The 25,056-nt window shown below is 40.1% G+C and overlaps 1 protein-coding gene across 13 annotated transcripts in view; it reads left to right on the top strand.

The window, feature by feature from the left end:
• The window catches only part of LOC106090068 (MAP kinase-activating death domain protein), a 211,703-nt gene that overhangs the window by 100,762 nt on the left and 85,885 nt on the right, over positions 1–25,056 (top strand). For 7 of the 13 annotated variants that reach the window (XM_059366530.1, XM_059366534.1, XM_013256137.2 and 4 more), the window contains exons 3-6: positions 14,292–14,589; positions 20,487–20,851; positions 21,014–21,539; positions 23,079–23,440. In XM_059366530.1, coding sequence (XP_059222513.1) covers positions 14,467–14,589; positions 20,487–20,851; positions 21,014–21,539; positions 23,079–23,440 — 1,376 coding nt within the window. In that variant the 5' untranslated portion in view covers positions 14,292–14,466. The remainder of the gene's footprint in view (positions 1–14,291; positions 14,590–20,486; positions 20,852–21,013; positions 21,540–23,078; positions 23,441–25,056) is intronic. The other 6 variants (XM_059366537.1, XM_059366536.1, XM_059366535.1 and 3 more) reach the window with 2 other exon arrangements.

Below are 25,056 nucleotides of genomic sequence, written 5' to 3'. Positions count from 1 at the left end.
GTAAAAAGCATCTTCGAAAAAAAAAAATTAAGTTAGGAGTTCCGTGTTACTTAATTCCGTGCCCTAAGTTGGTTCATGCCTGGCATAGTGTCCCCACCTACGCAACGGTGTCTTTTAGCTGCGAAAGTCGGCCAATGACATAGGAAATGCTCCAACGTCTCATTATCTTCTCTACACATGCCCTACACATGCTATCACTTGCCGCACCGATTTTGCATAAGTGAGCTCGTAGTCCTATGTGTCCCGTTATGGCACCAAAAGCTATGCTGACCTCCTCCTTACATCTTTTCAGCCATAGCCTCGTCCTCTCACAATCCGAGTCATCCCATAGGATTTTCGCCATCCTACCGAATTGCGGGCGTTCGTCGCTCACGGCCTTAAAACGAACTGCGTTGAACCGAAAGGCTTCGGATTAACCAAGTTTATTGACGGCAGTTCTCTGGCCTTCACCGCCAAATCGTCTGCCCTTTCATTCCCCCTTACTCCGTTATGGCCCGACAACCAAACGATGCGGATCGTGTCATCCTCTCCTTCTTACACTTCAAAACTGTTCGTGACCTTCCTGGTTGTTATTGCCGTTATGGCCTTTTTACTAACAGTAAAGAGGTTCACACTCGACGCCCTCGCGTTAATACCACACCACCTCACGCATTCCGTGATCGCCCGGATCTCCGCCTGCAGGACCATATTATGGTCTTGCCTTGCTGCCAGAAGGTAATGATCCGAATCGATGTTCGCCCTGCGGGTCGATCGTACATGTAAAACGCTGAATGCCTTGCATCTATGACAATTGGATATATTTGGTTTCTTGTGTTTTTATCAGGTGACTGCCATGTGGCAGTGTGAATCCTTCGATATTGGAATCTAGTGCTGCTAACTGCCATGTTTTTTGCTGCGTCGAAGTCTATTAACCTCAATTTTGTGTCGGAAGTTTCTTCGTGTAGGCTAAATTTTCCGAATGTTGGGCTAAAGATATTTTTCTTCCCTATTTTCGCATTAAAATCCCCCAGAACGATTCTAATATCAAGGCCGGGATAGCGGTCATATTTTCTTTCTAGGCGCTCTTAGAAAATATCCCTGGTCTGGTCATCGTTGTTTTCTTTCGAGACATGGGTGCAAATAAAACTGATGTTGAAGAATTTGGCCTTTATGCGGATTGTGTCTAGCCTCTCATCCACAGGAGAAAACCTGGAGACAAGGTGTTTCAGTCTTAGAGTAACCATAAATCCACAGCAAAATTCATGCCTCGGTGTTATTGTGGAGCTCTTCCCCAGCAATCGCACTTCTTGTATGGCAGTAATGTATGCTCTATATTTCACCAATACATCCGCCAGTGTATATATTGGGTTGCCCAAAAAGTAATTGCGGATTTTTCATATAGTCCGCGTTGACAAATTTTTTCACAGCTTGTGACTCTGTAATTGCATTCTTTCTTCTGTCAGTTATCAGTTGTTACTTTTAGCTTGCTTTAGAAAAAAATTGTAAAAAAAGTATATTTGATTAAAGTTCATTCTAAGTTTTATTAAAAATGCATTTACTTTCTTTTAAAAAAACCGCAATTACTTTTTGGGCAACCCAATAGATGATACAGATACGCAAACTATGATCCTTAAAACATTTGCGGGGAGTGACCAATCATAACGCTCAACGGCCATAAGGCCTAACATTTTTCGGGCCTTATTTCCGCTTTACAGAAGTTCATAATACCGAATTTTTATTCGGTTGTTGTGACCTCCATACAGGCGGACATAACGCCCAATAACAAAAATGACAGAAATCCCCAAAAAATTAGGCGTTGTCAAGTTGCATTCTTTAAAAATAAGGATATTGAGCTGATACTTTGAACAGATTCTTTTTTTGTCCATAGGAAGGTGAAGTTCGAAGATGGGCTATATTGGATTATATCTTGATATAGACCCCATTTAGACCGATCTGCCAATTTAAGATCTTGGGCACATAAAAGCCAAAGTTATAATCCGATTATGCTGAAATTTGGGACAGTGAGTTGCATAAGGCCATTCGACGTCCTTATTCAATTTGGCCCAGATCGGTCCAGATATGGATATATCTGTCATTTAGTCCGTTGTGTCCACCAACGGCGCATATTTTGTCCGATTTAGCTGAAATTTGGAACAGTGAGTTTTGTTAGGGCCCCCGATATCCTTTTTTAATTTGGCCCAGATCGGTCGAGATTTGGATATAGGTGTCAATAAGACTTATATTGAACCAAAATTGAACAGTGACTTGTATTTATTAGACAACACAATATCCGTGCCGAATTTGGCCCAAATCGGACCATATTTCGATATAGCTGCTATGGGTGCATTCATACCCGAGGTAGTAGGTTGTTGTAAATACACATCTAATGACCAAGCCAGGCTATAGACCGATTTTGACCATATGTTGAAGGTTATGGGAGAAGCCGTTGTACAAAATTTCAGCGCCCTCTTGAGGCTCAAGAAGTCAAGACCCCAGATCGGTTTATATGACAGCTATATCAGGTTGTGACCGATTTCAACTTTACTTAGCTCAATTGTTGATATCATAAAAAAACACGTCATACAAAATTTCAGCCAAATCGCATAAGAATTGCGACCCCTAGTGGCTCAAGAAGTCAAGATTCAAGATTGGTTTATATTGCAGCTATATCAAAACATCGACCGATAGTTGATTTAATTTAGCTTCTAGGAACCGAACAAGGATGATCGAGAGACCGGTTTTCATAGGAGCTATATCAGGTTATAGACTGATGCGGACCGTATTTGGCATAGTTGTTGGAAGTCATAAGGGAACAATATATGTAAAGTTTCAGCCAAATCGGACAAAAATTGCGGCTTGAAAGAGCTCAAAAAGGCAAATCGGGAGATCGGTTTATATGGAAGCTATATCAGGTTATAGACCGATTCGAACGGTACTTCGCACAGTCATTGGAAGTCATAACAGAACACCGCATGCATAATTTCAGCCAAATCGGAAAAAAATTGCGGCTTGTAAGGGCAAAATTTCAAGCGGCTAGCTTTATGCGTTCGACCGCTATAGTGATTTCGACAGACGGACGGACGGACACTGCTAGATCGAATCAGAATGTCGATACGATCCTGAATATATATACCTTATGGGGTTGCAGATCAATATTTCGAGATGTTACAAACGGAATGACTAGATTAGTATGGTGATGGGTATAATAAAAATTGATTAAATTTCTATGCATTTTTAGCAAAATCCCTGGTGGTAGGTATCAATTGTCTCTCAAGGCCCGACCGAACTTAATCTATTTTTAATCCTTCAAATAAAACTTTTAGTGCGAATAAAATATTTCATTAGCATCTTCTATCCATTTACACAATAAAATCTTTTTGTTTTCAAAATATTTAATGCCAATGCTTCTATAGTATCTTGCCAATTTAAATATTTGATTTACAACATTTTTTCTGCATATCCATTTTCTACCAATTTTTCATTTATATAAAATGCCATTCACATTTCTACGAATCTATGCATTTGAAATTATTTTTCAATAGAATTTTTGTTGTGGTCATTGTATGGTTGTCATGTTGTTTCGAATTTGCCTTAATTATTTCTTTTGTTATTTCATGAATTTCAAATCCTTTATTCTGAAATGTTTTGCCACATGCCAACCCCACTGTCGTCCACGTCTGGATGGATATTCAACAATCGCCTTAGGACCTCATTAAAATGTTTGCAATTAGTTTGTTTTGATATGAACAAATGTATCTCTGCTGCGGCGTTGATTTTGCCTACTGCTCCACAAACCGCATTCAATGAAAATTGAAGCAGAGCAACTGGCAGAGGCAAAGGCAAGACTATAAAACCCAAGTTTGCCTTCAAAGACCCAGATTTTTTATTTATGCCAACCGGTATGAACATCATATAGTATATACCGCACCTACCTGACAAACCCATAGACATACTCTCTCTCTCACATACACACACACACACACACACACACACACACATACATACATGGAACTCATTGTACAACAACAGCAGTTTGCAATCAAACCAGATTTCCTTCCGTTTCCTAACCAGAGTTGCTGAGTTGTTTTGATTTTGTTGTTCCTTTGATTCGGTTCAAAGAATTTTCTCTACTCTTCATAAGAGGAGAAGAGGCGGGAGCCCAGGAAGCAGTTTTGTGTACTGTGGGTGTATTGAAAAAAGCTCGTTTTTTTGTTATTTATTTGATTTCCTTCATTGCATTTCATTATGGTGCCTTCTCTGGTTCTTTTGGATTTTAATTTAATTTTCAATAAAAATGACAGCGATAATGCGAGGACTATCATCGTCATCATCGTTGTTTCTTTTGCAGTCCATTCAATTATATGGGCCCAGACAAAGACGAGAACAAAAGTAAGTTATGACACAATAATTAATTACGAATGTAAACCAAGTGACATTGACGCTGACGAGGATATGAATGGGAAACCAATTAAATGAAGCCTTTAAAAAAAGAACAAAAGTCTCAAATTGTTCACCAAAGTTTAAATTTTTTTTATTAAAAAAAAAATTTATTTGCACGTGGATTACATTTTTCGAAGTAAAGTGCAGGTACCGAATACATATTTGGGAGACTATGGGACTGGAAGCCGTGTTTGTGTGGTGATTTGTTTGGATAAGGCTTAACGTGTATGCTAGCGGGAACGGAGGAACTCAGAAGGGACTTCGACAGCAGCAGTTCAAGAGCATTTGAGGGGGACTCGCCCACAACCCAAGTGTATTGCTTCATGGGTAAGAATACTCATCATGACAAGAAAAATGAGTCTTGCGATGATGAACTCTGGTCAGATACAGAAGGCAAATATGGTGGAAAATTTAAACCCTGCCCATTGTCAGCTATTTTGATTTCGATAAGTGTCGCCTACATATTCTACAGCTTTATGCCTAGTAGACCTGAAAGTGGAAACTGTGAAGGATATTAATATGTTCGTCAAGCAGACCGCGAACGTCCCGAACGTCTATATATCCTAGAGACAAACGAAGTGGAACTCAATGAGTACCACAAGGTGCACAGAACTGGGTTGCTGAAGACTCTGCAATAAGCCGTAAGTCACAAGGTATATTAAGCAAAAGGCTGTGTAAAGAATATAAAATGGTGGCTTAATAGGCTCAGAAATATGGTGTTCGAAAGCTTCGTGGAAAATACATCATACAACGTGTGGACAATATCAAGTGAGGAACATAAGATATACCCTTGAATACAAATGGTCCCGAAAAATCTCCCTTTAAACGTCATACAATGTGTGAACAAGCGGGGAACATAAGTTATACCTTTGAATACTAATGTCCCGGGTAAATCTCCAATGAGCAACGTCACACTGGAGGAGGTTAAAATTGACATGTGTTCATCGGAGATGTTTTAGAGGAAATTGTGTCTAAGTTAAGAATTCTTCTATCGAATAATAGTTTCGACTACTTGAAATCACCATGAGTGGATAATGTATCACCGGTCGAACTACAAGCTATGTCCGATAGACTGGCTCCTTGGTAAGGAAAGATCTACTCTGCTTTTATCGGCATGTCGTCTATACCTTTTATATAGGATTGACATATCGCCCACGTGTTTTCCAAATGCAGGAAACCCCTCACAAAAGAAAGTAAACAATTTTCGTCCCATTATTCAGTCATCCCTTATGCTAAAGACTCTAGAAAGGTTGCTAGATAGATCTTATGGCGAAGATTTCTAGAGATCGCTTGTCACGATGACATCACGCCTATAGCAATCGCAAGATCTCAGAAACTGCCGTTCATGACCTACTCGGCTTCATAGAAGGGTCACTCGGTTGCAAAAAATTGCAAAATTGGAGGCTATTTTAACGCAGAGGTTGGAATGTCCGCTTATGACGCTGAACGCCTGGGTTCGAATCCGGGCGAGAACATTCTAAAAACATTTTCAGTGTTAGTTTTCCTCTGCTAATGCTACCGACATTTGTGATGTACTATGCCATGTAAAAACTTCTCCCCAAAGAGGTGTCGCACTGCGGCACACCGTTCGGACTCGGCTATAAAAAGGAGGTCCTTTATCATTGAGCTTAAACTTGAATCAGACAACACTCATTAATATGTGAGAAGTTTCCTACATGGAATGTTGATGGGCAAATTGGATTTGCAAAATTGGTCGCCTATGAAGACAAGGTGACGACTAAAATATACTTCAGAAGGCTATACTTACGACTGTGAAGTGAGCGGCTGGGAGAAGAAACTGTTCTATTTACTGAAAGCGCAGAACCCATTGGTGTTCTTTTCGCCAGAAAATTAAATATTAAATCCAAATTTTGGGAAAACACGACAATGGAACTCTTACCCTATACACCCGCAATTAGGCTATTGACAAAAGTAGCGTCACACACGACAACCACTAACTAGAATCAATGTATGCAACCCCTATACTGCACGTACATTATGTTAGAGTAGCAGTCTGGGATCTTGACTTCTTGGGCCGCTAGAGGGCACAATTCTTATCCGATTTGGCTGAAATTTTGCATGAGGTATTTTATTATGACTTTCAACAACTGTGCTAATTATGCTTGAAATCGGTCCATAACCTGATATAGCTGTCATATGAACCTATCTGGGTTCTTGATTTCCTGAGCGTCTAGAGTACGCAATTCCTATCCGATTTGGCTGAAATTTTGCACGACGTGTTTTGATATGACTTCCAACAACTGTGTTAAGAATAGTTCAAATCGATCCATAACCTGATATAGCTGCCATGTAACGCGATCTGGGGTCTTGACTTCTTGAGCCACTAGAGGACGCAATTATTTTCCGATTTGGCTGAAATTTTGCACGACGTGTTTTGTTATGACTTCCAACAACTGTGTTAAGAATAGTTCAAATCGGTCCATAACCTGATATAGCTGCCATAAAAAGCGATATGGGATCTTGACTTCTTGAGCCTCTAAAAAGCGCAAGAATTATTCGATTTGGCTGAAATTTTGTACAACGGCTTCTCCCATGACCTTTAACATACGTGTCGAATATGGTATGAATCGGTTTATAGCCTAATACAACTCCCCTAAAAGCCGATCTCCCTATTTTACTTCTTCAGCCCCTTAACTCCGCAAATCTTACTAGATTTGGCTGAAATTTTACACAGTGAGTTCTACTATGGTCTCCAATATTCAATATTCTTTTATCCTTTGTTTGCCAAAAAAGAGATACCCTGGAAAGAGCTCGACAAATGCGATCCATGGTGGAAGGTATATAAGATTCGGCCCGGCCGAACTTAGCACGCTTTTACTTGTTTTTCACTACTGGATACAGACGCAGATTTTTAACCGATTAGAGAATACTACTATTGAAACTTTCCTCGAGTAAATGCAAAAATTTCTAGTGTAAATAGATACCTAATACGAGGTGCAGAGATATTCCTTCTGATCAGATTAAAAAAACATTCACTTCATTCAATGGTTTAAAAAAGTATCAAAAAATTAAAAATTTTCTATTAGTTAGCAATAGCAATGATGTGCACACTAAAATACATAATTTTTGTCTTTGTATGAGTGGCAGTAGGTTAGGTTAGGTTGAAAAGTGGGTGTGGATATTAATCCGTCTAATACCACTGAGGACCTAAGGCAGTAATCGGCTTGTAGTGCGCTATAAATATTAAAAAAGTAAATTCCGAATTCTGTGCTACTTATGAAATCTTTGATTGTTTTCTATGCCACGCCACTAAATTGGTTCAAGTCTGGTATTGTGTCACCACCTAAGTGTCGGTGTCTGTTGGCCGGGAAAGCTGGTCAATGGCAAAGGAAATGCTCCAACGCCTCATCATCTTTCCCGCATGTCCTACACATGCTATCACTTGCTGAACCGATTTTACACTAGTGAGCTCGTAGTCCTATGTGTCCCGTTATGATACCGTGAGCTATACTGACCTACTATTTATTTCCTTTCAGTCAAAAGCCTCGTCTTCTCACGATCTCGATCTCCACATAGGATTTTCGTCGTCCTACCGACTGTTTCGCTGTTCCACAGGGTTGCATGCGCATTCGTTGCCCACGCCCTTAACTCGGACTGCGTCGTCCCGAATGGCTTCGGGTTAACCAAGTTTGTTGACGGCAGCTTTCTGGCCTTCACAGCCAAATCGTCTGCTTTCTCATTCCCAGTTACTCCGCTATGGCCCGCAACCAAATAATGCGGATCGTGCCATCCTCAGAGAAGGCGTTAACATCCTTCTTACATTACAACCCCGTTCGTGATCTAACCGTCCTTGTTGTTATTGCTCTTATGGCCTGTTTACTTTATTATGGTCAGGCAGTCTAAAATAGATCTCTGTCCCTGGGTTCCCAATGCATACGTCCAACCCCACTCTGTTCTCTAGCTTTGATCCATTCGTGTAACATGATCTTCCAGATGGCAATACCAGGGTCCCTTCAATACAACACTGTGCCGCTGGCAGCAGTGCACCGCACTAGACCTCAAGTGTCGTCTCAGATATCCGGTCGATAGTCTCTTCCCTTCCTTCCAGGTTACCTATCGTCGCCGCGATTATACCGCCATGGTACGAGTGTGAGCTGCTTCCATCCTCAATCCATTCTCGACGCACTCGACCTTAACTGTCTTTTCAGGTATCCGTTCGAAAGCCCTTTCCCTTCCTTCCAGGTTTCCTATCGTCGCCTCGATTATACCGCGATGGTACGAGTATCCTCAATCCATTCTCCCATCGCCTTAAGTCTCATAACCGCAATGGCTGCCTCATAATTAATCTGTATGTCAATGTGTCGGATATCTAGAATAGTCTCATTGCCCTAGTGGGCATAGTCCTCATCGCTCCGCCTATGCCAAGACAATATGTTCTCTGAACTTGTTGTATGGTCCTTACGTTGCACTGCACATCGCAGTTCATCAAACTATTGAGGCTTAAGTAAGTATTGGTCTAATCACGCTCCTGTAGATGCATTGGACTATCCTCGGATTCAGGCCCCATTTCGAGACTACGGCCCATCTACGTAGTGTCCAACATCTGTGAGCCTTCTCAGTACGCTCCTGAATGTAACACTTCAAATTCACATTCCTGTCCATGACCTTGTATTTGATCTTGTCAGATATCGAAATCTAATTGAGGAAACATGGTGCGTTAAGTTGGGCCTCCTTCGTCTTTCTCGTGAACAGGCGTATTTCAGTCTTCAGTCTGGGATAACATTGAGACCTCTGGGTCTTGTCCAGTCATATGCCATATGCAAGAACCTTTCGGTTCAGATCCTTACCCCTTAGAAGTAGTATAACATCGACTGCATAGCAGACCGGTTCAAATTCCTCCTCAGTCAGCATCCGTAATGGGTCATTGATGGTGGTCACCCATAGGAATGGCGATAAAATGCCCCTTGTGGCGTACCTAACACCACTTTCTCCCTTTAATTTATGCCATGGGACACACAATTTATCCTCCTGTTCCTTAGCATGTGCTTCATCCAGTCTCTAAGGACCGGCTCCACCCGTTACTGGTCTAAGGTCTAAGGAATGAATCAGTGTGTCGGTCCGCACATTGTTAAACGCCCCCTCGATGCATGTCGCCAGTGTGTACGTTTTGGCATCGAAGGATTCTTCTAGTTTATCCCCAACCTCGTGCAGGGCAGTCTCCACCGACCTTCCCTTAGCATAGGCATGATGTTTGCATACGTTTTATGGTTTTGAGTATAAACATCACTCTTGCCTCCTGCCAGGCTTTCGGAAAACAAGTGGCCAGATGGGGTACCAGACAGTCCGCCTCCTTCTGTAGTAACGCCGGAAATATTCTATCAGTGCAGGATGAATTAAATGGTTTGGAGCTCCTCAAGCATTCCTTGACAATATATTCTGTAATGATAAGCCTTCAATCAATCTCATTATTCCCATAATCCTGCCTTATCATGTGGAAAATGCGTTTTTATCAAAAGCTTCGACATCTACTCCGTTGTCTCTGCTCTAATTTCCGAGTTGTCCTCTACTAACTTTTCAGTATGGACATGAGTTTTTGAGAGAAACTTTTTGAACTTGGCGGCGTCATTACCGCTATCGGCCTGCTCGCAGAAAAGTTTCGAGGAGTCACGTTTTGTCACTTTGATAATCTTATTGCATTCTTTGAGCCTTGTGTAGTACACATCCCAGTAAACTTCAGCTTTTTAATGAAATGTTCTGTTGTATAGTCTGCAGACTTCTTTCCCAATGTTGTGAATCTCCCCGGTCATCCAGTGATTTTCTTGGGCTGATGTCCTTTCTCGTAGAGGATAACTGTTCTCGAAAGTCCCCACTATTGCAGTCATAATCCTGTTGACATTGTCTTGGACTTGGGTATAAAAACCTTGCCTCCTGCCAGGCTTTCGGAGTATATGCAAGTCCCAGGCATGCTGCGAAAATATTGGGCAGGTGGGGAACCAGATAGTGTATGAGGGGCAATAAAACTCAAACGATGGTTCGTTTTCTATTCTGCTTTCGGAATCGCCGATTAATTTTTTAATTGTTTCGCTAGCGAAATCTGACTACAATCAAATGTTTGTGTTACCACATCAAAATACGTTTCTTTATCTGTAATTTTTGTTATCTCTATTTAATATAATTTTTCACAAATAAAAAAAGAACAAGTAAGAGCGTGCTAAGTTCGGCCGGGCCGAATCTTATATACCCTCCACCATTGTTCGCATTTGTCGAGTTCTATGCGCGGTATCTCCTTTTAGACAAACATTGAATATTGAATAAAAACTGTTATGGTATTGGAGCTATATCAAGTTATAGTCCGATTCGGACCATAAATGAATGCTGAACATTGTAGAAGTCATTGTATAATATTTCAGTTCATTCGGATAAGTATTGCGCATTGTAGGGGCTCAAGAAGCAAAATCGGGAGATAGGTTTATATGGGAGCTGTATCAAGCTATTGATCGATTCAGACCATATTAGACACGTATGTTGAAGGTCATGAGAGAAGCCGTTGTACAAAATTTCAGCCAAATCGGACGAGAATTGCGCCCTCTAGAGGCTCAAAAATCAAGATCCCAGATCGGTTTATATGGCAGCTATATCAGGTTCTATACCGATTTACGCTATACTTAGCACAGTTATTGAAAGTGCTACCAAAACTCTACGTGCAAAATTTCAGTTAAATCGGACGAGAATTGCGCCCTCTAGAGGCTCAAGAAGTCAAGACCCAAGATGGGTTTATATGTCAGCTATATCAAAACATGGACCGATTGGCCCATTTACAATACCAACCGACCTACACTAATAAAAAGTATTTGTGCAAAATATCAAGCGGCTAGCTAACTTTCAAAGGAGTAAAGCTCCTTTGAAAGTTAGCGTGCTTTCGACAGACAGACAGACGGACGGACATGGCTAGATCGACTTAAGATGACATGACGATCAAGAATATATATAGTTTATGGGAGCTTAGACGCATATTTAGAGGTGTTACAAACAGAATGACGAAATTAGTATACCCCCATCCTATGGTGGAGGGTATAATAACGAACCATTTAAACCAATTAAACTAACTAAAATGATGCCGGCAATATTTTCAAGTGCTGCCTCTATAATGTTTTTTTCTTGCAATTTTCCTCACTTTAAGCAGAGTACTATTTTCCGCCTATTTTTAGCCAACGCACAGTGGGATGGAAAACAAAATAAGTGGAAATAAGTCTGCCATTTTGGAACGGATTACGATATCTTCATGAGATTTTACATGGTTATAACCGAGGTATTATCTAGTTTTAGGGCCCTAGAGGTCCCAGTGGCCCATTGGTGGGGCTTCATATTTGGTCTCCTCGGCCCAAATTAATTTTGTTCGGGCTGTCAAAAGCTCATTTTTGGTCCGATTTTAATTTTTTTTTGCTGGAAATCTTTTATAGTGTCCAATATTTTTTTTAATTTTTGCAGAGGCTGGTCCCTTATTTTGTTGCTTGTAAAAGGAATTCTGAACCGATTTCACATTTGGAAAGCTTATAAAATTTTCTATTTTTTGTCGCTATATACAATAAAATAGCTAAGGTCCGATTCTTCAGTCAAAAGCTATGCGAGACACAAATCAAAAATTGTAAAAAAAAGTCAAGTTTTGGCATTTTTTCCTAAAAAAATTGTTTCGTCATTATACAGAAAACTTGGCATAGAACTATCAATTTTGCTTACTGTACTCTAAATATGACTAAATGTAGATGCGTTTTAAGTGTAAAGCTGAGACCCACAACTTTATAACACATTTTCATTGTCCCAAGTAATAACTAATTACATGCAAAAAATTTTTTGAGCCATCCAAGGATGGAGGTCTCTACGGACATTTTACTAAAAAGTTAAAATTTTGCAAACATCTTTTCCCAGTGTGGGAATTTTGGTTGTTTTCATCAGGAAAAGTGGCCAAAATTTATACTAATTTTTTTAAGAAGATATTCATCTACAAATTTGTGAAAAATTAGAACTATATCTTTAGTAGTTTTGGTTTTATGATATTTCTAATGTGAATTTTATTTTTCACAAAAGTGTATTTTTGGACTCATTTTGGGTTTTACTCAAATAATAGGATTAAAATTTAACCTTTTGTTTAATGCTTTTGCATTTTATTGTAGCACTCGTTTTGTATAATTTGTATACATAAATATGTTATTATGTGGGACATAATCGATGCACAATATGCACACCTCGGTCGTTTTGGCATTCATTCATGACAGAAAAGTTGTTTTGAAATTATAAAAATAATAAAATTTGTAAGACAAATTTCTAGGACAGTATAAAAGATATCCCGCACATTTAGGCCTATTTTTGTATCGTTATTTGTAAATTTTGAAAATCGGATCATAAGTGCGCTTTTTCAGGGCCAAGTTGACCAACTTTAAAGGACCACCAATGGGCCCCCGGGACTTCTAGGGCCCTGAAATTGTGCATATAAACAGAATTATACCTCTGCTATAACTATGTAAATTTCATGAAGATATCTATCTATAAAGGTTTCGATCATATCCATAACACTACAGTATTTTTAGTTTAATGAGTCTTAACATTTGACCTTTTTGAAGGGTATTTAAATTTTCCACTTTAATAGGATTTTTGATATCCCAGCACTTATACTCCCAAATTAAAATGTTTCTTAAGTATCCAAATTTCAAAGAACTCTTTCAATTTATTGGCAAGTCTCGTGTGAGAGTTTTAAATCCCCAATTATACTGAAATTGTAAACGTTTATAATTCTATACAGTGTACTATACTATACAGTGTACCAAATATATTAGTGTCTTGATGGAATATCAAACATGTATACAATAGTATTAGTATGTGACCTTATTGCAAAATGTTTAACATTGATACCATACCTTTAGGTATCCTGTTTCCACTAAGGGCTTTCCTAGCTTTTCTATGTCAGAAGAATTCCCAGTTGCCAAGGCATTGGGGTTTTTTCAATTCGTACTCTTGGTTTGTGAAGCAAGCGTGGGGGTAGATTTTCATTCCATACAAGAACAAATATTTTATTAAATTAATTTAATTGAAGTCCAAGGATCCGACATCAGGCATCTTTGAAGAAAGTTGAAATGTATGCTTGTACAGTGGTGAACAAGAAAGTGTAAGTGATTTAATGAGGGGTGTTATAAAAACATTTAAAGAAATATGACAAAATTTCAATAAACTCTACTTTAAAGATTAAATTTTAAGGACGTTTTTGCTTGAGACTAAATCTGAAATAAATTTTCTATGAAAATAAAATTTCAATGAATGTTTCCCAAGAACAGGGGCAAAATTTCAGTGAAATATTCTCTATAGAAAAAATTTTTCCTAATGATAAAATACCACTAAAATTTTCTCTAAATCCAAAATTTCTGTAAATTTTCTCAAAAGACAAAATGCCAATGAAATTTACTCCAAACACTAATTTTCATTTAAATTTTCTAAAGCCCCAATTTTTAGAAAATTTCAACATACATTTTTGTTCGGCACTGTAAGCTAGTGAAGTATAGCCTGAAGCATGAGCAAAACACAACATGTGTTTTAACTTTAAGTGAATAATAATCATTTAATTAATGCCCCAAGGAGTAGTTCATTCGCCTTATGTCCAACGTAGCAGGCAGGATTCGTGCAGGGCATTATCAATGAAATACAGAAATCCTTACAATTTTCTAAAAGCATTCTAGGCGGGTGGGGAAAAGAAAGAAACTCATACACTGTACACCAACCAGCATGGCTGAATATAGAACTTGGCCCATAAATTATCCTTTAATATTTCTCAGTGATTTTTAGTTTAGCACATTTAAAGTGGAATCTTATCCTCCATGGCATTCGTACTTTCAATTTATTTTTCTATTATTTTCTACTTTCAGACATCTGCAAGACCAACAATGAACTGAATTACAGGTTTGTGTAAGCGTTCAGCGTCTCGCAACACAAAACAGCTTAGCTGAATCAGCAGGAGAAGAGGCAGAAGTCGAAAGAGGAGCAGTGGGAAGAGCAAGAAGCTGCCGATATCAGCTGCAGTGTTGGAAAACAAAAGCAATTATGGCTGAACAGCAAAAACTTTCTTTGTGTCCACGCCTGGTGGACTACCTGGCGATTGTGGGTGCACGTACAACGCCACCCATACACAAAGGACTGCCGGGCAACAAAACGCCACCGGTGCAAGTGAGTAAACAAAACCGAGTTAGTCAAACCAAACCAAACCAAACCGAAACCAAACTAAACAACAAAAAGCCATACAAACAATCTGCCATACTTAATTACTTTTCCCAAGGAATTTTCTCAGCAGCTCAAGGTGCTAAAGAGAGATGAAGAGAGTAGCAAATATTGCAACAGTAAGAAAAAAAAGACTGAAACAATTTTATGAACATTAAAGTTTAAGGTTATGCGAAAACTTTTAACTATGATTAACAATTTTTCCTTTGAGGTATTCTGAGCACTTTAACTAACCTACACCCTTAAGTTGGCAATCATGCCTGGAGTTATAAGTCATAAGTGCATGTGTAGAAAGACGTATTTATAAGGTGGCCGCATCGGCGAATTTCTACAAAAAAGCATCTTTTTGGGAACTTCATGTGTCAACATTTGTAAACAGGGCGAAGAAAATTCAATTCGCCTTGACATTTACAATTTTTATTAATTTTTGAGTGTCAAGCAAGAAAAAACAAATTTAAAAATTTTCCAGACTTGTATTAGCTTTAGAGGATTTTCCCACAATTGTGGCGGTAAAATAGCTACCAAGTGAAAGCCTTTAACTACCCACGGTTGAACAGCATAGTTCTGGCTCAATTCCAAATGGGCTGAGATTAAGCAAGCCCAACTTCATAGACGTGTGTCTCGATTATAACCAGGGACCACACATCATATGGGATGGGTCAAATGCATGACTCTCTGGTGGACATGAGGATTCCTCCTGGATTGAGTTCATACAATGCTGATGAGCAGGATATTTAGCGTCCCACTAACAAAGAGCAGAAATAGAAATATTGTGACTAGAGCTCTAGGACGTTTTGTACCCCATTTTGATGCTCTTGCATATATGTGGGATTTTCACGACATTTGAAAAGGAAGGGGTTAAAGTTTGTTGGCTACGAGGATGACGTTTTCATTTTGGTATGTGGCTGTTCAGATTTGCCAAGCTGTTCGGTTCTGCCAAGATTTTCTAATGGGATTGACCTTCATGCCCGAAAGATAAAGTTGGTGATATTCCCCAATATGAGGTAACTTGGTGTGTTCAGGGGACCCCTCCTAGATGGGTGGAGCTACCGTTTTCACTACGGATAGGGTTCCTGACAAGCAATCGCAATGTCAAGACTTTGACGTCGCGCTGGACTCATGTCGGACTTACGCGTTATAGACTATTGAGCACCTATTGTGGCACTGCCTGAAATTGCGGGAGTAGGTGCAGGACTATGGCCAAACGAACACCTTTTTTCCTGTCTAAATTATTATAGGACACATAGTCCTTTCGCCATTCTTGACTATAATAAGGACTTGAAATGGCAGATTGAAGGCAACTTCTTCAGCCCGCCTTGCCCCCATTATTGTCATGCATGTTGGCTTGTTATCTTCTTCATTCTAATTTTGCCTTGAATTTTGTCTGTGTTCTTCAGCGCTTTTTGAATTTTTTTGGTGGCGAAACAATGAATCTAATTTCCCTGAGTGAGGCTAAGATTTAATTAAATTTTTGTCTTTCAGAAATTTCGAAGCAATTTTGACTCAAACAAAAAAAAAAAACAATTCAATTAATTTTGTCTTTCTTTGATGTTTGTCCAAAGTAAAAAAGAACTCTTAAAAATTTTGTTTTAGAGACGGTTTGTACCAAAACCCCATATCAAGGGGTCTCATAGATTTAAGTTCAATGATATGAATGTCAATATGCCATTTCCATTTCCAATTAGGTTTGACTTTGCAAATTATCAAGCAATGATCTGTAGGCCCGACAGACGGTAGGTTTGAGAGCAACACTACTGCACTGAAGATAGCACTCCGCACGCTATGTATGCCGAAGTTAGCACTCCTCATGCTACGTATGCCGAAAGCGTGTGATCTGTGATCAAATCCATCTGTTATCTGGCAGTTCATTTTCAGTAATCGATTTAAATCCTTCTATATTTGGTGATATTCACTCCCATGGTGAATATTGACCAGCTATAATAGGCAACCATAATAAAACACCTCATGCAAAATTCCAGCCAAATCGGATGAAAATTTAGCACTGTGGTTGAAAGTGATACCAAAACACCACGTGCAAAATTTCAGTCAAATCGGACGAGAACTGCGCCGTATAGAAGCTCAAGAAGTCAAGACCCAAGATCGGTTTATATGGTGGCTATATCAGGTTATGACCCGATTTAAGCTATATTTAGCACAATAGTTGGAAATCATAACAAAACACCTCATGCAAACTTTCAGCCAAATCAGATAAGAATTTCTCCCTCTAAAATCTGAAGAAGTCAAAACGGTTTATAAAGCAGCTTTATCAGATTATGAACCGATTTAAACAATACTTACAGCAGTTGTTGGAGGTGATACCAAAACTCCACGTGCAAAATTTCAGTCAAATTGGAGGAGAATTGCGCCCTCTAGAGGCTCAGGAAGTCAAGACCCAAAATCGGTTTATATGGCAGCTATATCAAAACATGGACCGATATGGCCCATATACAATCGCAACCGACCTACACTAATAGAGAGTATCTGTGCAAAATTTCAATCTTCCAGCTTACTCCTTCGAAAGTTAGCGTGCTTTCGACCGACAGACGGACGGACGGACATTGCTAGATCGACTTAAAATGTTATGACGATCAAGAATATATATAGTTTATGGGGTCTTAGACGCATATTTCGAGGTGTTACAAACAGAATGACGAAATTAGTATGCCCCCATCCTATGGTGGAGGTTATAAATATATGAACAAAAATATAACTGGTTAAAGCGCATCACATTGGTGATGTTTGTGAATCAAAGACAATTAGAGCTGGAAATAAGCCAGACATTTGAAACGTTGAAATCACACAGAGAGAAATAGAAGCGATATTGATACATGAAGAGATATTGATCCAACGGCTGCAGGAATTGGCTTGTGGTAGTCAAACCTAACATCCAATATGCCATTAACATTTGGAATTAAATTTGACGCTGCAAATTATCAAGCAATGAAATAAGCCCGACAGGCGGGAGGTTAGAAAGCAACATTACGTTACTGTAGATATAGAGACAATGCCGTTGAAAAGTAGTTCATTTCTCTTACATGTTTCGTAACCTTTAATTATACCCTACGCCAACACTGTGGAACAGGGTAGCGTAACTTAGTGTATCTGTTAGTAACACCCAGAAGGAAGATGGATAGACCCATTGATAAGTATACCGATCGACTCAGAAACACTGATTCGAAGGTAAGATTGAAAAGAGGATATTAATCCGCCCCATGACATTCACCTAAGCCAGTAATCGGCTTACTGTGCCCTCCAAATACTAAAAAAAAAGTAAACTCGAAAAAGAAAATCTAAGTTATGAATTCCGTACTACTTACAAAATCCCTGATTGTCCCATAATCTTCCACGCATACCCTACACATGCTATCACTTGCCGCACCGATTTTACATTAGTGAGCTCGTAGTCCTATGTGTCCTGTTATGATACCAATAGCTTTACTGACCTCCTTTGTTGCTTCCTTTCAATAATAGCCTCGTCTTCTCTCGATCTGGACCTCCCCATAGGATTTTCGGCGTCCTACCGACCGTTTCGTTTTTCCACAGTGTTACATGCGCATTTGTCACCCACGCCCTTAAGTCAGACTGCTTCGGCCCGAAAGGCTTCGGGTGAACCAAGTTTATTAATGGCAGCTCTCTGGCCGTCACCGCTAAATCGTCTGCTTTCTCATTCCCAGTTTCTCTGCTATGGCCCGGCACTCAAACGATGCGGATCATGCCATCCTCAGAGAAGGCGTTAATTTCCTTCTTACATTCCAATACCGTTTGTGATATTACCGTCTTGGTTGTTATTGCCCTTATGGCCTATTTACTGTCCGTAAAGAGGTTCGTACTCGACGTCCTTGCGTTAACACCACACCACTTCAAGTATTCCGCGATCGCCCGGATCTCCGCCGTATTATCTCAGGCAATGAAAAAGAGTTCTCGGTCCTTCGGTTCTAAATATAGACCCCCAGGCCCACTTTGTCCTCTAGCTTCGATCCATACCTGTAACATGATCTAGATGGCAATACTAGGGTTGCGTCAATCCAAGACTGTGCCGCTGGCAGCAGTGCCTCACACTCGACTTTAAGGTTCAGATCAGGTATCCGATCGAAAACCTCTTCAATTTTTTTCAGGTTTCATATCGTCGCCCTGATAATACCGCGATGGTATGAGCTGCTTCTATTCTCAATGGCATATACAAATTTGCCCATAAATATTCCATTTAGAAACAGGGACACACTTCTCACATATCAATGAGTGCTGTCCGATTCAAGTTTAAGCTCAATGATAAGAGGCCTCCCTTTTATACCCGAGTCCGAACGGCGTGCCTCTTTGGGGAGAAGTTTTTACATGGCATAGAACCTCACAAATGTCACCAGCATTAGGTGGAGATAACCATCGCTTAACATTTTTTTTTCTGATGTTCTCGCAAGGATTCGAACCCAGGTGTTCGGCGTCATGGGCGGACATGCTAACCTCTGCGTTACGATGCCCACCTATGGCCGCAGTGGCTGCCTCGCACTTAATATGTATGTCTATGGGTCATATATCTAGAATCTCAATTGCCCTTGTAGGCGTGGTCCTCATCGCTCCGCCTATGCCAAAACAACATGTTCTCTGAACCTATTGTATTATCCTAACGTTGAACGTTTTCTCCATCGCAGTCCACCAAACTACTGAGGCGAAAGTAAGTATTGTTCTTATCACGCTCCTGTAGATCCATTGGACTATCCTCGGATTCAGGCCCCATTTCAAGCCTAAGGCCCGTCTACATAGTGCCCAACATCTGTGAGCCTTTTCAGTACGCTCCTGAATGTGACATTTCCAATTCAGTTTCCTGTCCAAGACCACACCTAAGTATTTGACCTTGACAGATATCGAAATCGTTTTATTGAGGAAACGTGGTGCGTTAAATTGACACACCTTCGTCTTCCTCGTGAACAGGCAGAGTTCAGTCCTTTTGAGACCTTTGGGTCTAGCCCAGTCATATGCTATATGCAAGACCCTTTGGGTCTTCTGCATAACTGGTATGGATCCTAACCCCCTTAGATGCATTATGATAAAACATTGTCTGCATAGCAGACGGGTTCAAATTTGTCCTTAGTCAGCATCCGTAATAGGTCATTTATTGTGGCCACCCATAGTAGTGGCGATAAACTGGCCCCTTTTGGCGTGCCTTGTGCCACTTTCTCCCTTATATTTATGACATGGGACACACAATTTATCCACCTGTTCCATAGCATATGCTTCATCCAGTCTCTAAGGGCAGGGCCCACCCGATACTGGTCTAAGTATTGGATCTGTGTGTCGGTCCGCATATTGTTAAAAGCCCCTCGATGTCAATGCATACTACCAGTGTGTACGTCTTGGTATCGAAGGATTCTTCTATTATATGCACAACCTCGTGCAGGGTAGGCTCCACCGACCTTCCCTTTGTCTGTTTGTCCGTCCGTCCATATAAAGTATAGGTCGCAATTTTCTTCCGATTGTCTTTAAATTGGTACAGACATGTTTTTTGGCCTAGAGACGAAGCCTATTGAAATTGGAAAAATGATTTCAGATTTGGTTAGTTTCCTTCCATATATATGTTAGTCCTAATTGGACTAATATTGCAATAATGTGGTCATTAGATAACTTGGCAGGAAGGATTTTCTTTTGATTCTCTATATTACTGGTAAATTTCATAGAAATCGGTCCCCATCCGAAAACATCCGCCGAAGTCCATCAAAATTGGTTCAGAATTAGATATAGCTACCTTTTTGTATTTATAAAGTAGGTGCAGGGTATTCTACAGTCGGCACCGCCCGACTTTTGCCATTCCTTACTGGTTTTAATTTGAAACTTTGTTTTTTGTTCTTTTCTAGATTCCCGAACTTTTACGGCGCTATCCACCTTCAGATCATACAGACTTTCCTCTACCCCTGGACATGGTGTACTTTTGCCAACCGGAGGGTTGTACCACAGTGGGTCCACGACGTACCGGTTCCGCCATACGTGACATGACCTCATTTGTATTTGCTCTAACCGATAAAGATTCGGGTAAAACACGTTATGGGATTTGTGTGAATTTCTATCGTCCGGTGGAAAAACCACAGCCAAATAATGAAAAAACTCAAGGACACAGTACAACGCCAACAGCACAAAGTGGTCGAGGACGACGTAGCTCAGCTTTTCGTCGTGAGTCCTGGCGCAAAAGCATGGAACGAAGTTCTGACTCTGCGTTTAGTAGGCAAGTATAAAAGTGGCTAAGCCCAAAAGCCGCACGGCAATCAAATTGGCGCTTTTCTATCCCCATGCAAAATTGCTATCCATTTTTTTCTAGTTTATTTGCTCGCTTTGCCATTTCTAGCGCTTAACATTTGCAATTTCCCATATATAATTCTCTTAATAGTTACGGCCTTCTAACTTCTTCTAGCGACTACAGAAGTAACGTCGCACCCAGTGATTCAGATCGTGAAATGACTTCCCGCAGAGATTCCGATACCCAGCATGGACAATACCATGGTGGCCAATATATGCAGCAACAAGTTCCCAAATTGGGTTTGATGGCACCCTCAGGTGATTCTGAGTCTGGCGGCAGCCATTCACCCTCACCACGTGCCTCACGCAAACGCACCAAATTGCGCAATCAATCGTTGACGTCACTCTGCATCATTTCCCATCATCCGTTCTTTACCACCTTCCGTGAATGTCTGTTCATATTGAAGAAAATAATCGATGCATGCAATGAATCGTCATCGCCCAAACGTTTGGGCGCTTCACAAAAACAGAACAGAGATAATGTGTGGACGGTGTTGACAGGTTTGGCCAGCGAGTCGACCTCTTCGATAATGTTGCATGATGTCAAAGAGATTGAAACGTGGATTTTGCGGTTGTTGTCGACACCAGTACCTGTGCCGGGTTCAACGAGAGTTGAGGTAAGTAACAAATAAATAAACTAAAAGAAGTTTGTCTCAAATTTTCAAAAGGAGATTTTCAGTTTTCGGCAACTTGTTATACCCTCCACCATATGATGGGAATATACTAATTTCGTCATGAGGTTTATAACCCATTGAAATATTGATCTGAGACTCAATCGTCTTGACATTGTAAATTGATTAAGCCATGTCTGTCTGCCCGTCTGTGTGTCTGTCGGAAGTGCGCTAACTTTCGAAGGAGGAAATCTAGGCACTTGAAATTTTGAAAAGTATTTCGTTTTAGTGTGGGTCAGTAAGGGTTGTAAATGGGTCATATCTGTCCATGTTTTGATAAAGCTGCCATATAGACCAATCTCGGATCTTGACTCCTTGAGCCTTTAGAGGACGCAACTCTTTTGAGATTTGGCTGAAATTTTGCACGTAAAGTTTTGATATGACTATATATCGGACTATATCTTGATTTCATCCAAATCGTATAAGAATTGCGCCACCTTTCGTCATAATCCGGTGAAAAATGTATAATTTATGCCCCTATAGCACTTTTATCTAAATATATCCTTATCAAATTTGAAACGGTTATTGAGTGGTCTATTAAGTACAAGTCATTGTTCAATTTCGTAGAACTAAAACTTGGTCATTTGGTAGCTATATCCAAATATAGTACGATCTGAACCATATACGACACGGATGTCGAAAAGCCTATCATAAGTCACTGTGTCAAATTTCAGCGAAATCGAATTATAAATGCGCCTTTTATGGGGCCAAAACTTTAAATCGAGAGATCGGTTTATATGGTAGCTATATCCAAATCTGAACCAATCTGGGTCAAATTGAAGAGAAATTTCTAAGGGTCTAACACAACTCACTGTCCCAAATTTCGAATAAATCGGACAATAAATGCGCTTATAATGGGCCCCCGAACTTCAATCGAGAGATCGATCTAAATGGAGCTTTATTCAAATCTTGACCGATCTGAGCCAAATAAAAGAAGGACGTCGAAAGGCCTAACACAACTCACTGTCCCAAATTTCGGCGAAATCGGACAATAAATCCGCCTTTTATTGGCCCAAAACCTTAAATCGAGAGATCGGTCTATATGGCAGCTATACCCAAATCTGGACCGATCTCGGCCAATTTGCTAAAAATGTCGACGACTGAAGGACATGGCTAGATCGACTCAGGATGTCGAGACGATCGAGAATATATATACTTTATGGGGCCCTAGATGAATATTTGGAGGAGTTACAAACGGAATGACTAGATTAATATACTCCCATCCTATGGTTTTAGGTATCAACATTTATTTGTTATATTTTAAATTGAAAAAAAAATCCCATTAAATCGATTTTTTTTGTTAAATTAATAATATTAATATTTTAATATTTTATGAAAATTTTGTTAATTTTTTTCAAATAGCCAAATTAAAAAAAGAAAACATTTTAAATTCAAAATTATTTTGAAAAAAGAAATTTTATGGTTTTTGAAGAACTTTGTGAAATTTTATAAATTTTGAATTCTATCAATTTTTTCATATTTCAGGTTGGTATCCTCTCACCCACAGTCCATGATCCTCTGCTTTTCGCCCTACCCGATCATACACGTTTCTCGTTGGTCGATTTCCCGCTACATCTACCGCTAGAATTATTAGGCGTAGAAACGTGTCTTAAGGTCTGGACATTGATTATGCTAGAGAATAAGGTGTTATTTCAATCTCGAGACTATAATGCACTCTCCATGTCGGTAATGGCCTTTGTAACGATGCTGTATCCTTTGGAGTATATGTTTCCTGTCATACCACTGTTACCGACATGTTTGAGCTGTGCCGAACAGTTGTTGCTGGCACCAACACCATTTGTTATTGGTGTGCCAGCAACATTTTTGGTCTACAAAAAGAATTTTCGGTGAGTCCTATGTTGATGATATTTAGTTTGGTGCAGAATTTTGATAGTTTGGGGATCTATTTCGACCTTTTGTTACAAATTTTTGGGAGAAAATGTGTATATTAAGGAAGTTTGAATTTAAAAGATATAAGTTTTTTGGTAAAGCAAATTTGGAGACGTTGTTGAAATACTTCGAACGGGAAGAAGTTTAGATAAATTCTGCGGAAAGGAGATCCTCGGCCGATACGGGATAGCTGTGAGCACAACACAGGCTGATACTTTTAGCTTCGACTCGTGTGGAGTTCACTGTTATCATGGGAAGCTTGGCTGAAAGCTACCGTCCGCATCCACCGTTTGAGGATAGTGATAAGCTTCGTATTTATGCGGTGTAGCTGCAAAGGCGGCCGCGGGCAATGAGCGATTTCGAGAGTAGAATCTGAGTGAGGGGTGAGGTGGCAATAATTCTTACTTAAATACTGAATGCCAATGATACTCGAGATGCAAGGCGAGTTATAGGCGCCTTCAAATACCCAATGGCCAACATTAACATCAATTCCCAGGTTAGAAGCGGCTGAAAGCGAGGACCATGATCTGTGGATCTGCATCTGCAAAATCCGCACTCTTTATAGAGAAGGTGCAGTATACGCATTGGCGGATGTATTGGAGGCCACCGCAGCGCAGAGGTTTGCATGTCCGCCTATGACGCTGAACGCCAGGGTTCGAATCCTCGCGAGACCACTAAAAAAAATTCAGCTGTGGTTTTCCCCTCCTAATGCTGGCAACATTTGTGAGGTACTATGCCATGTAAAATTTTTGTCCAAAGAGGTGTCACACTGCGGCACGCCGTGCGTACTCGGCTATAAAAGGGAGACCCCTTATCATTGAGCTTAAACTTGAATCGGACTGCACTCATTGATATGTGAGAAGTTTTGTACAGTTCCTTAGTGGAATGTTCATGGGCAAAATTTACAAAAAAAAATGCAATTTTTGGATGTATTGGAGAAGTACAAGGCTGATATTACCGCCATACAGGAAGTGCGATGGACCGGGAATGGCATCATAACAACACCAAACGGGGACGTTCTGTGTGCATTTGGCTGGGAATTTGTAATTAGCCGGAGACTGAAACAAGTTGTCTCCAGCTTTACTCCGTGGATGATAGGCTAGCCACAATCCGCATAAAGTCAAATTTTTCAACAGCGGCCTTACTCGTTCCTATGCCACGACGGAAAACAAGGACGAGCAGACTAAGGATATTTTCTACGAGCGTTTAGAGAGTATACGACCGCCTAGAGAGAGAATACGACCTCCTGGAGAGAGAATACGACCACTGCCTCGCCCATGAGATTCAAACCGTTTTGGGACACTTTATTGCGAAGATAGGGAAGAAAAACAACTTTGGTCCAACAGTCGGAAAATTTAGACTCCACGAAATAACATCCGATAATGGGTTAAGGCTAATAGATTTCGCTGTTGCCAAAGACATGGTAGTTAGCAGCACCAAATTTCAACATAAAAAAATTCACAAATCCACATGGCTGTCACTCGATCAAAACACGAGGAACCAAATTTATAACATGTTGATAGATGGATGGCATTCATACAGATGTACGATCGATCCGTGGAGCAAATACAGA

The sequence above is a fragment of the Stomoxys calcitrans genome, chromosome 4 (assembly GCF_963082655.1).
Source record: "Stomoxys calcitrans chromosome 4, idStoCalc2.1, whole genome shotgun sequence".
Lineage (NCBI taxonomy): Eukaryota > Metazoa > Arthropoda > Insecta > Diptera > Muscidae > Stomoxys > Stomoxys calcitrans.
This window is presented reverse-complemented; position numbering and strand designations above follow the sequence as displayed.